General features: G+C 57.9%; 1 protein-coding gene across 1 annotated transcript in view; it reads left to right on the top strand.

Annotated features, from left to right (window-relative positions):
* The window catches only part of LOC140721718 (uncharacterized), a 154,725-nt gene extending 142,092 nt beyond the window's left edge, over positions 1-12,633 (top strand). Inside the window, exons 10-11 of the mRNA XM_073036505.1 lie at positions 11,829-11,916; positions 12,430-12,633. Of these exons, the coding sequence (XP_072892606.1) occupies positions 11,829-11,884 (56 nt within the window). The 3' untranslated portion in view covers positions 11,885-11,916; positions 12,430-12,633. The remainder of the gene's footprint in view (positions 1-11,828; positions 11,917-12,429) is intronic.
* Positions 12,634-13,353: the final 720 nt, after the last annotated feature.

The raw sequence follows: 13,353 nt of genomic DNA, 5'->3' as shown, positions 1-13,353 counted from the left end.
TGCCTGTCACCCCTCCTCATCTGGATCCACACATCACCTCCTCGCCTCTGTCGCTACTTCCACTCCCCACTCCTCTGTCTGCCTGTCACCCCTCCTCACCTGGATCCACACATCACCTCCTCGCCTCTGTCGCTACTTCCACTCCCCACTCCTCTGTCTTCCTGTCACCCCTCCTCACCTGGATCCACACATCACCTCCTCGCCTCTGTCGCTACTTCCACTCCCCACTCCTCTGTCTGCCTGTCACCCCTCCTCACCTGGGTCCACACATCAGCTCCTCGCCTCTGTCGCTACTTCCACTCCCCACTCCTCTGTCTGCCTGTCACCCCTCCTCACCTGGATCCACACATCACCTCCTCGCCTCTGTCGCTACTTCCACTCCCCACTCCTCTGTCTTCCTGTCACCCCTCCTCACCTGGATCCACACCTTCACCTCCTCGCCTCTGTCGCTACTTCCACTCCCCACTCCTCTGTCTGCCTGTCACCCCTCCTCACCTGGATCCACACCTTCACCTCCTCGCCTCTGTCGCTACTTCCACTCCCCACTCCTCTGTCTTCCTGTCACCCCTCCTCACCTGGATCCACACATCACCTCCTCACCTCTGTCGCTACTTCCACTCCCCACTCCTCTGTCTTCCTGTCACCCCTCCTCACCTGGATCCACACATCACCTCCTCACCTCTGTCGCTACTTCCACTCCCCACTCCTCTGTCTTCCTGTCACCCCTCCTCACCTGGATCCACACATCACCTCCTCGCCTCTGTCGCTACTTCCACTCCCCACTCCTCTGTCTGCCTGTCACCCCTCCTCACCTGGATCCACACCTTCACCTCCTCGCCTCTGTCGCTACTTCCACTCCCCACTCCTCTATTTTCCTGTCACCCCTCCTCACCTGGATCCACACATCACCTCCTCACCTCTGTCGCTACTTCCACTCCCCACTCCTCTGTCTTCCTGTCACCCCTCCTCATCTGGATCCACACCTTCACCTCCTCGCCTCTGTCGTTACTTCCACTCCCCACTCCTCTGTCTGCCTGTCACCCCTCCTCACCTGGATCCACACATCACCTCCTCGCCTCTGTCGCTACTTCCACTCCCCACTCCTCTGTCTGCCTGTCACCCCTCCTCACCTGGATCCACACATCACCTCCTCGCCTCTGTCGCTACTTCCACTCCCCACTCCTCTGTCTGCCTGTCACCCCTCCTCACCTGGATCCACACCTTCACCTCCTCGCCTCTGTCGCTACTTCCACTCCCCACTCCTCTGTCTTCCTGTCACCCCTCCTCACCTGGATCCACACATCACCTCCTCACCTCTGTCGCTACTTCCACTCCCCACTCCTCTGTCTTCCTGTCACCCCTCCTCATCTGGATCCACACCTTCACCTCCTCGCCTCTGTCGTTACTTCCACTCCCCACTCCTCTGTCTTCCTGTCACCCCTCCTCATCTGGATCCACACCTTCACCTCCTCGCCTCTGTCGCTACTTCCACTCCCCACTCCTCTGTCTGCCTGTCACCCCTCCTCACCTGGATCTACACATCACCTCCTCACCTCTGTCGCTACTTCCACTCCCCACTCCTCTGTCTGCCTGTCACCCCTCCTCACCTGGATCCACACATCACCTCCTCACCTCTGTCGCTACTTCCACTCCCCACTCCTCTGTCTTCCTGTCACCCCTCCTCATCTGGATCCACACCTTCACCTCCTCGCCTCTGTCGTTACTTCCACTCCCCACTACTCTGTCTGCCTGTCACCCCTCCTCACCTGGATCCACACATCACCTCCTCACCTCTGTCGCTACTTCCACTCCCCACTCCTCTGTCTTCCTGTCACCCCTCCGCATCTGGATCCACACCTTCACCTCCTCGCCTCTGTCGTTACTTCCACTCCCCACTCCTCTGTCTGCCTGTCACCCCTCCTCACATGGATCCACACATCACCTCCTCGCCTCTGTCGCTACTTCCACTCCCCACTCCTCTGTCTGCCTGTCACCCCTCCTCACCTGGATCCACACCTTCACCTCCTCGCCTCTGTCGCTACTTCCACTCCCCACTCCTCTGTCTTCCTGTCACCCCTCCTCACCTGGATCCACACCTTCACCTCCTCGCCTCTGTCGCTACTTCCACTCCCCACTCCTCTGTCTTCCTGTCACCCCTCCTCATCTGGATCCACACCTTCACCTCCTCGCCTCTGTCGTTACTTCCACTCCCCACTCCTCTGTCTGCCTGTCACCCCTCCTCACCTGGATCCACACCTTCACCTCCTCGCCTCTGTCGTTACTTCCACTCCCCACTCCTCTGTCTGCCTGTCACCCCTCCTCACCTGGATCCACACCTTCACCTCCTCGCCTCTGTCGTTACTTCCACTCCCCACTCCTCTGTCTGCCTGTCACCCCTCCTCACCTGGATCCACACATCACCTCCTCGCCTCTGTCGCTACTTCCACTCCCCACTCCTCTGTCTGCCTGTCACCCCTCCTCACCTGGATCCACACATCACCTCCTCGCCTCTGTCGCTACTTCCACTCCCCACTCCTCTGTCTGCCTGTCACCCCTCCTCACCTGGATCCACACATCACCTCCTCGCCTCTGTCGCTACTTCCACTCCCCACTCCTCTGTCTGCCTGTCACCCCTCCTCATCTGGATCCACACCTTCACCTCCTCGCCTCTGTCGCTACTTCCACTCCCCACTCCTCTGTCTTCCTGTCACCCCTCCTCACCTGGATCCACACCTTCACCTCCTCGCCTCTGTCGCTACTTCCACTCCCCACTCCTCTGTCTGCCTGTCACCCCTCCTCACCTGGATCCACACATCACCTCCTCGCCTCTGTCGCTACTTCCACTCCCCACTCCTCTGTCTGCCTGTCACCCCTCCTCACCTGGATCCACACATCACCTCCTCGCCTCTGTCGCTACTTCCACTCCCCACTCCTCTGTCTGCCTGTCACCCCTCCTCACCTGGATCCACACATCACCTCCTCGCCTCTGTCGCTACTTCCACTCCCCACTCCTCTGTCTTCCTGTCACCCCTCCTCACCTGGATCCACACCTTCACCTCCTCGCCTCTGTCGCTACTTCCACTCCCCACTCCTCTGTCTGCCTGTCACCCCTCCTCACCTGGATCCACACATCACCTCCTCGCCTCTGTCGCTACTTCCACTCCCCACTCCTCTGTCTGCCTGTCACCCCTCCTCACCTGGATCCACACATCACCTCCTCGCCTCTGTCGCTACTTCCACTCCCCACTCCTCTGTCTGCCTGTCACCCCTCCTCACCTGGATCCACACATCACCTCCTCGCCTCTGTCGCTACTTCCACTCCCCACTCCTCTGTCTGCCTGTCACCCCTCCTCATCTGGATCCACACATCACCTCCTCGCCTCTGTCGCTACTTCCACTCCCCACTCCTCTGTCTGCCTGTCACCCCTCCTCACCTGGATCTACACATCACCTCCTCACCTCTGTCGCTACTTCCACTCCCCACTCCTCTGTCTGCCTGTCACCCCTCCTCACCTGGATCCACACATCACCTCCTCACCTCTGTCGCTACTTCCACTCCCCACTCCTCTGTCTTCCTGTCACCCCTCCTCATCTGGATCCACACCTTCACCTCCTCGCCTCTGTCGTTACTTCCACTCCGCACTACTCTGTCTGCCTGTCACCCCTCCTCACCTGGATCCACACATCACCTCCTCACCTCTGTCGCTACTTCCACTCCCCACTCCTCTGTCTTCCTGTCACCCCTCCTCATCTGGATCCACACCTTCACCTCCTCGCCTCTGTCGTTACTTCCACTCCCCACTCCTCTGTCTGCCTGTCACCCCTCCTCACATGGATCCACACATCACCTCCTCGCCTCTGTCGCTACTTCCACTCCCCACTCCTCTGTCTGCCTGTCACCCCTCCTCACCTGGATCCACACCTTCACCTCCTCGCCTCTGTCGCTACTTCCACTCCCCACTCCTCTGTCTTCCTGTCACCCCTCCTCACCTGGATCCACACCTTCACCTCCTCGCCTCTGTCGCTACTTCCACTCCCCACTCCTCTGTCTTCCTGTCACCCCTCCTCATCTGGATCCACACCTTCACCTCCTCGCCTCTGTCGTTACTTCCACTCCCCACTCCTCTGTCTGCCTGTCACCCCTCCTCACCTGGATCCACACCTTCACCTCCTCGCCTCTGTCGTTACTTCCACTCCCCACTCCTCTGTCTGCCTGTCACCCCTCCTCACCTGGATCCACACCTTCACCTCCTCGCCTCTGTCGTTACTTCCACTCCCCACTCCTCTGTCTGCCTGTCACCCCTCCTCACCTGGATCCACACATCACCTCTTCGCCTCTGTCGCTACTTCCACTCCCCACTCCTCTGTCTGCCTGTCACCCCTCCTCACCTGGATCCACACATCACCTCCTCGCCTCTGTCGCTACTTCCACTCCCCACTCCTCTGTCTGCCTGTCACCCCTCCTCACCTGGATCCACACATCACCTCCTCGCCTCTGTCGCTACTTCCACTCCCCACTCCTCTGTCTGCCTGTCACCCCTCCTCATCTGGATCCACACCTTCACCTCCTCGCCTCTGTCGCTACTTCCACTCCCCACTCCTCTGTCTTCCTGTCACCCCTCCTCACCTGGATCCACACCTTCACCTCCTCGCCTCTGTCGCTACTTCCACTCCCCACTCCTCTGTCTGCCTGTCACCCCTCCTCACCTGGATCCACACATCACCTCCTCGCCTCTGTCGCTACTTCCACTCCCCACTCCTCTGTCTGCCTGTCACCCCTCCTCACCTGGATCCACACATCACCTCCTCGCCTCTGTCGCTACTTCCACTCCCCACTCCTCTGTCTGCCTGTCACCCCTCCTCACCTGGATCCACACATCACCTCCTCGCCTCTGTCGCTACTTCCACTCCCCACTCCTCTGTCTTCCTGTCACCCCTCCTCACCTGGATCCACACCTTCACCTCCTCGCCTCTGTCGCTACTTCCACTCCCCACTCCTCTGTCTGCCTGTCACCCCTCCTCACCTGGATCCACACATCACCTCCTCGCCTCTGTCGCTACTTCCACTCCCCACTCCTCTGTCTGCCTGTCACCCCTCCTCACCTGGATCCACACATCACCTCCTCGCCTCTGTCGCTACTTCCACTCCCCACTCCTCTGTCTGCCTGTCACCCCTCCTCATCTGGATCCACACCTTCACCTCCTCGCCTCTGTCGCTACTTCCACTCCCCACTCCTCTGTCTTCCTGTCACCCCTCCTCACCTGGATCCACACCTTCACCTCCTCGCCTCTGTCGCTACTTCCACTCCCCACTCCTCTGTCTGCCTGTCACCCCTCCTCACCTGGATCCACACATCACCTCCTCGCCTCTGTCGCTACTTCCACTCCCCACTCCTCTGTCTGCCTGTCACCCCTCCTCACCTGGATCCACACATCACCTCCTCGCCTCTGTCGCTACTTCCACTCCCCACTCCTCTGTCTGCCTGTCACCCCTCCTCACCTGGATCCACACATCACCTCCTCGCCTCTGTCGCTACTTCCACTCCCCACTCCTCTGTCTTCCTGTCACCCCTCCTCACCTGGATCCACACCTTCACCTCCTCGCCTCTGTCGCTACTTCCACTCCCCACTCCTCTGTCTGCCTGTCACCCCTCCTCACCTGGATCCACACATCACCTCCTCGCCTCTGTCGCTACTTCCACTCCCCACTCCTCTGTCTGCCTGTCACCCCTCCTCACCTGGATCCACACATCACCTCCTCGCCTCTGTCGCTACTTCCACTCCCCACTCCTCTGTCTGCCTGTCACCCCTCCTCACCTGGATCCACACATCACCTCCTCGCCTCTGTCGCTACTTCCACTCCCCACTCCTCTGTCTTCCTGTCACCCCTCCTCATCTGGATCCACACATCACCTCCTCACCTCTGTCGCTACTTCCACTCCCCACTCCTCTGTCTTCCTGTCACCCCTCCTCATCTGGATCCACACCTTCACCTCCTCGCCTCTGTCGTTACTTCCACTCCGCACTACTCTGTCTGCCTGTCACCCCTCCTCACCTGGATCCACACATCACCTCCTCACCTCTGTCGCTACTTCCACTCCCCACTCCTCTGTCTTCCTGTCACCCCTCCTCATCTGGATCCACACCTTCACCTCCTCGCCTCTGTCGTTACTTCCACTCCCCACTCCTCTGTCTGCCTGTCACCCCTCCTCACATGGATCCACACATCACCTCCTCGCCTCTGTCGCTACTTCCACTCCCCACTCCTCTGTCTGCCTGTCACCCCTCCTCACCTGGATCCACACCTTCACCTCCTCGCCTCTGTCGCTACTTCCACTCCCCACTCCTCTGTCTTCCTGTCACCCCTCCTCACCTGGATCCACACCTTCACCTCCTCGCCTCTGTCGCTACTTCCACTCCCCACTCCTCTGTCTTCCTGTCACCCCTCCTCATCTGGATCCACACCTTCACCTCCTCGCCTCTGTCGTTACTTCCACTCCCCACTCCTCTGTCTGCCTGTCACCCCTCCTCACCTGGATCCACACCTTCACCTCCTCGCCTCTGTCGTTACTTCCACTCCCCACTCCTCTGTCTGCCTGTCACCCCTCCTCACCTGGATCCACACCTTCACCTCCTCGCCTCTGTCGTTACTTCCACTCCCCACTCCTCTGTCTGCCTGTCACCCCTCCTCACCTGGATCCACACATCACCTCTTCGCCTCTGTCGCTACTTCCACTCCCCACTCCTCTGTCTGCCTGTCACCCCTCCTCACCTGGATCCACACATCACCTCCTCGCCTCTGTCGCTACTTCCACTCCCCACTCCTCTGTCTGCCTGTCACCCCTCCTCACCTGGATCCACACATCACCTCCTCGCCTCTGTCGCTACTTCCACTCCCCACTCCTCTGTCTGCCTGTCACCCCTCCTCATCTGGATCCACACCTTCACCTCCTCGCCTCTGTCGCTACTTCCACTCCCCACTCCTCTGTCTTCCTGTCACCCCTCCTCACCTGGATCCACACCTTCACCTCCTCGCCTCTGTCGCTACTTCCACTCCCCACTCCTCTGTCTGCCTGTCACCCCTCCTCACCTGGATCCACACATCACCTCCTCGCCTCTGTCGCTACTTCCACTCCCCACTCCTCTGTCTGCCTGTCACCCCTCCTCACCTGGATCCACACATCACCTCCTCGCCTCTGTCGCTACTTCCACTCCCCACTCCTCTGTCTGCCTGTCACCCCTCCTCACCTGGATCCACACATCACCTCCTCGCCTCTGTCGCTACTTCCACTCCCCACTCCTCTGTCTTCCTGTCACCCCTCCTCACCTGGATCCACACCTTCACCTCCTCGCCTCTGTCGCTACTTCCACTCCCCACTCCTCTGTCTGCCTGTCACCCCTCCTCACCTGGATCCACACATCACCTCCTCGCCTCTGTCGCTACTTCCACTCCCCACTCCTCTGTCTGCCTGTCACCCCTCCTCACCTGGATCCACACATCACCTCCTCGCCTCTGTCGCTACTTCCACTCCCCACTCCTCTGTCTGCCTGTCACCCCTCCTCATCTGGATCCACACCTTCACCTCCTCGCCTCTGTCGCTACTTCCACTCCCCACTCCTCTGTCTTCCTGTCACCCCTCCTCACCTGGATCCACACCTTCACCTCCTCGCCTCTGTCGCTACTTCCACTCCCCACTCCTCTGTCTGCCTGTCACCCCTCCTCACCTGGATCCACACATCACCTCCTCGCCTCTGTCGCTACTTCCACTCCCCACTCCTCTGTCTGCCTGTCACCCCTCCTCACCTGGATCCACACATCACCTCCTCGCCTCTGTCGCTACTTCCACTCCCCACTCCTCTGTCTGCCTGTCACCCCTCCTCACCTGGATCCACACATCACCTCCTCGCCTCTGTCGCTACTTCCACTCCCCACTCCTCTGTCTTCCTGTCACCCCTCCTCACCTGGATCCACACCTTCACCTCCTCGCCTCTGTCGCTACTTCCACTCCCCACTCCTCTGTCTGCCTGTCACCCCTCCTCACCTGGATCCACACATCACCTCCTCGCCTCTGTCGCTACTTCCACTCCCCACTCCTCTGTCTGCCTGTCACCCCTCCTCACCTGGATCCACACATCACCTCCTCGCCTCTGTCGCTACTTCCACTCCCCACTCCTCTGTCTTCCTGTCACCCCTCCTCATCTGGATCCACACATCACCTCCTCACCTCTGTCGCTACTTCCACTCCCCACTCCTCTGTCTTCCTGTCACCCCTCCTCACCTGGATCCACACATCACCTCCTCACCTCTGTCGCTACTTCCACTCCCCACTCCTCTGTCTTCCTGTCACCCCTCCTCACCTGGATCCACACATCACCTCCTCGCCTCTGTCGCTACTTCCACTCCCCACTCCTCTGTCTGCCTGTCACCCCTCCTCACCTGGATCCACACCTTCACCTCCTCGCCTCTGTCGCTACTTCCACTCCCCACTCCTCTGTCTTCCTGTCACCCCTCCTCACCTGGATCCACACATCACCTCCTCACCTCTGTCGCTACTTCCACTCCCCACTCCTCTGTCTTCCTGTCACCCCTCCTCATCTGGATCCACACCTTCACCTCCTCGCCTCTGTCGTTACTTCCACTCCCCACTCCTCTGTCTGCCTGTCACCCCTCCTCACCTGGATCCACACATCACCTCCTCGCCTCTGTCGCTACTTCCACTCCCCACTCCTCTGTCTGCCTGTCACCCCTCCTCACCTGGATCCACACATCACCTCCTCGCCTCTGTCGCTACTTCCACTCCCCACTCCTCTGTCTGCCTGTCACCCCTCCTCACCTGGATCCACACCTTCACCTCCTCGCCTCTGTCGCTACTTCCACTCCCCACTCCTCTGTCTTCCTGTCACCCCTCCTCACCTGGATCCACACATCACCTCCTCACCTCTGTCGCTACTTCCACTCCCCACTCCTCTGTCTTCCTGTCACCCCTCCTCATCTGGATCCACACCTTCACCTCCTCGCCTCTGTCGTTACTTCCACTCCCCACTCCTCTGTCTGCCTGTCACCCCTCCTCACCTGGATCCACACATCACCTCCTCACCTCTGTCGCTACTTCCACTCCCCACTCCTCTGTCTTCCTGTCACCCCTCCTCATCTGGATCCACACCTTCACCTCCTCGCCTCTGTCGTTACTTCCACTCCCCACTCCTCTGTCTGCCTGTCACCCCTCCTCACATGGATCCACACATCACCTCCTCGCCTCTGTCGCTACTTCCACTCCCCACTCCTCTGTCTGCCTGTCACCCCTCCTCACCTGGATCCACACATCACCTCCTCGCCTCTGTCGCTACTTCCACTCCCCACTCCTCTGTCTTCCTGTCACCCCTCCTCACCTGGATCCACACCTTCACCTCCTCGCCTCTGTCGCTACTTCCACTCCCCACTCCTCTGTCTTCCTGTCACCCCTCCTCACCTGGATCCACACCTTCACCTCCTCGCCTCTGTCGCTACTTCCACTCCCCACTCCTCTGTCTTCCTGTCACCCCTCCTCATCTGGATCCACACCTTCACCTCCTCGCCTCTGTCGTTACTTCCACTCCCCACTCCTCTGTCTGCCTGTCACCCCTCCTCACCTGGATCCACACCTTCACCTCCTCGCCTCTGTCGTTACTTCCACTCCCCACTCCTCTGTCTGCCTGTCACCCCTCCTCACCTGGATCCACACCTTCACCTCCTCGCCTCTGTCGTTACTTCCACTCCCCACTCCTCTGTCTGCCTGTCACCCCTCCTCACCTGGATCCACACATCACCTCCTCGCCTCTGTCGCTACTTCCACTCCCCACTCCTCTGTCTGCCTGTCACCCCTCCTCACCTGGATCCACACATCACCTCCTCGCCTCTGTCGCTACTTCCACTCCCCACTCTCTGTCTGCCTGTCACCCCTCCTCATCTGGATCCACACCTTCACCTCCTCGCCTCTGTCGCTACTTCCACTCCCCACTCCTCTGTCTTCCTGTCACCCCTCCTCACCTGGATCCACACCTTCACCTCCTCGCCTCTGTCGCTACTTCCACTCCCCACTCCTCTGTCTGCCTGTCACCCCTCCTCACCTGGATCCACACATCACCTCCTCGCCTCTGTCGCTAGTTCCACTCCCCACTCCTCTGTCTGCCTGTCACCCCTCCTCACCTGGATCCACACATCACCTCCTCGCCTCTGTCGCTACTTCCACTCCCCACTCCTCTGTCTGCCTGTCACCCCTCCTCATCTGGATCCACACCTTCACCTCCTCGCCTCTGTCGCTACTTCCACTCCCCACTCCTCTGTCTTCCTGTCACCCCTCCTCACCTGGATCCACACCTTCACCTCCTCGCCTCTGTCGCTACTTCCACTCCCCACTCCTCTGTCTGCCTGTCACCCCTCCTCACCTGGATCCACACATCACCTCCTCGCCTCTGTCGCTACTTCCACTCCCCACTCCTCTGTCTGCCTGTCACCCCTCCTCACCTGGATCCACACATCACCTCCTCGCCTCTGTCGCTACTTCCACTCCCCACTCCTCTGTCTGCCTGTCACCCCTCCTCACCTGGATCCACACATCACCTCCTCGCCTCTGTCGCTACTTCCACTCCCCACTCCTCTGTCTTCCTGTCACCCCTCCTCACCTGGATCCACACCTTCACCTCCTCGCCTCTGTCGCTACTTCCACTCCCCACTCCTCTGTCTTCCTGTCACCCCTCCTCACCTGGATCCACACCTTCACCTCCTCGCCTCTGTCGCTACTTCCACTCCCCACTCCTCTGTCTTCCTGTCACCCCTCCTCATCTGGATCCACACCTTCACCTCCTCGCCTCTGTCATTACTTCCACTCCCCACTCCTCTGTCTGCCTGTCACCCCTCCTCACCTGGATCCACACCTTCACCTCCTCGCCTCTGTCGTTACTTCCACTCCCCACTCCTCTGTCTGCCTGTCACCCCTCCTCACCTGGATCCACACATCACCTCCTCGCCTCTGTCGCTACTTCCACTCCCCACTCCTCTGTCTGCCTGTCACCCCTCCTCTCCTGGATCCACACATCACCTCCTCGCCTCTGTCGCTACTTCCACTCCCCACTCCTCTGTCTGCCTGTCACCCCTCCTCACCTGGATCCACACATCACCTCCTCGCCTCTGTCGCTACTTCCACTCCCCTCTCCTCTGTCTGCCTGTCACCCCTCCTCACCTGGATCCACACATCACCTCCTCGCCTCTGTCGCTACTTCCACTCCCCACTCCTCTGTCTGCCTGTCACCCCTCCTCACCTGGATCCACACATCACCTCCTCGCCTCTGTCGCTACTTCCACTCCCCACTCCTCTGTCTTCCTGTCACCCCTCCTCACCTGGATCCACACCTTCACCTCCTCGCCTCTGTCGCTACTTCCACTCCCCACTCCTCTGTCTGCCTGTCACCCCTCCTCACCTGGATCCACACCTTCACCTCCTCGCCTCTGTCGCTACTTCCACTCCCCACTCCTCTGTCTTCCTGTCACCCCTCCTCACCTGGATCCACACCTTCACCTCCTCGCCTCTGTCGCTACTTCCACTCCCCACTCCTCTGTCTGCCTGTCACCCCTCCTCACCTGGATCCACCATCGCCTCCCCTTACTGTTTTATACTGGCTATCTCCCTCTATCTTTCAGTGCAGATGAAGTGTCTTGATTTGAAACATCAGCTGTCTGTTTCCCTCCACAGATGCTGCCTGTTCAACTAAGTTCCTCCAGCAGTTTCTTTTTTACACCATTACTGTAGGGTGTTTAGGTTCACGTGCGTTGTTTGCCTTTTTCATTTCAGTTCTGCTGGAACTTGAGCCTCAAGTGACATTGAAGCATGTGAGACGAGCAAGATAATCTACAGAGTGTTTGTCGTAACTGTAGACAAGGTACAGTAAGCATTATAATGTGTCTATCCCTCTCTGGGTTTGTTTACCTCCCTCCAGTGCCCCTGCTCCTAGAGGGGCAGACTTATTAACCTGCAGTTTCTCCACTGGAAATTGTATTGATTTTTTTATTTAGCGATACAGCGTGGAACAGGCACTTCTGGCCCAGCACAACAGAGCAACCCAAATATTTAACTCTGGCCTAATAACAGGACAATTTACAATCACCATTTAACCTGCTAACTGGTACATCTTTGGTCTGTGGGAGGAAACTGGAACATTCAACAGAAACTCACATGTTCATGGGAAGGAAAGTAAAAACTTCTTACAGATAGCACCAGAAATGAACTCTGAACTCTGATGCCCCAACCAGTAATAGCTTTCATGGCACCCTAATGCCCCCCAAAGGATCGTTGGGTGTATTTTGCCAAACAGATCAATATCGCTGTGGCCTTTCCACCAATCAGGGAACCCACAATAACGAGCTACTAATAGAGATTGTGCTTGATTTTGCAGGATTAGAGATGGCAGCCAGATCCTGGCAAGCTTTACGAGTGTGTCTTGTGCCTTCGTCCTCCCTTTGACATTGACTCAGCTGTGCCTCGACCAAAGGGGAGATAAAAATCTCAAATAACAAGTTAAGACACTAAATATGTTTACACACACCCTGAGGCACAGAGCATGCCAGATTGTAGTAATGGAATGTAAAATGCAAGAGTTATTTGTACATACTGTAAATCATATTAAACTGTTCAGAAACAGTTCAAACTATGCCTAAAGTTCATTCAAATAGTCTTCAGCAGACCTTGATCCACCTCCTCCAAAGATACACCGAGCACTCAGTGGGAGGGAGAACTCGATCCACCTCCTCTAGAGACAGTGAGATGGACACAAAGTAATGGTAAGACTCTGGGCAGTATGGAGGATCAGAGGGATCTTGGGGTCCGAGTCCATAGGACGCTCAAAGCAGCTGCACAGGTTGACTCTGTGGTTAAGAAGGTGTATAGTATATTGGCCTTCATCAATCATGGAATTGAATTTAGGAGCCAAGAGGTAATGTTGCAGCTATATAGGACCCTGGTCAGACCCCACTTGGAGTACTGTACTTAGCTCTGGTCACCTCACTACAGGAAGGATGTGGAAGCCATAGAAAGGGTGCAGAGGAGATTTACAAGGATGTTGGCTGGATTGGGGAGCATGCCTTATGAGAATAGATTGAGTGAACTCAGCCTTTTCTCCTTGGAGCGACGGAGGATGAGAGGTGACCTGACAGAGGTGTGTAAGATGATGAGAGGCATTGATCATGTGGATAGTCAGAGGCTTTTTCCCAGGGCTGAAATGGTTGCCACAAGAGAACACAGGTTTAAGGTGCTGGGGAGTAGGTACAGAGGAGATGTCAGGGGTAAGTTTTTACTCAGAGTGGTGAGTGCGTGGAATGGG

Source organism: Hemitrygon akajei, chromosome 2, assembly GCF_048418815.1.
Source record: "Hemitrygon akajei chromosome 2, sHemAka1.3, whole genome shotgun sequence".
In the NCBI taxonomy this organism is placed as follows: domain Eukaryota; kingdom Metazoa; phylum Chordata; class Chondrichthyes; order Myliobatiformes; family Dasyatidae; genus Hemitrygon; species Hemitrygon akajei.
This window is presented reverse-complemented; position numbering and strand designations above follow the sequence as displayed.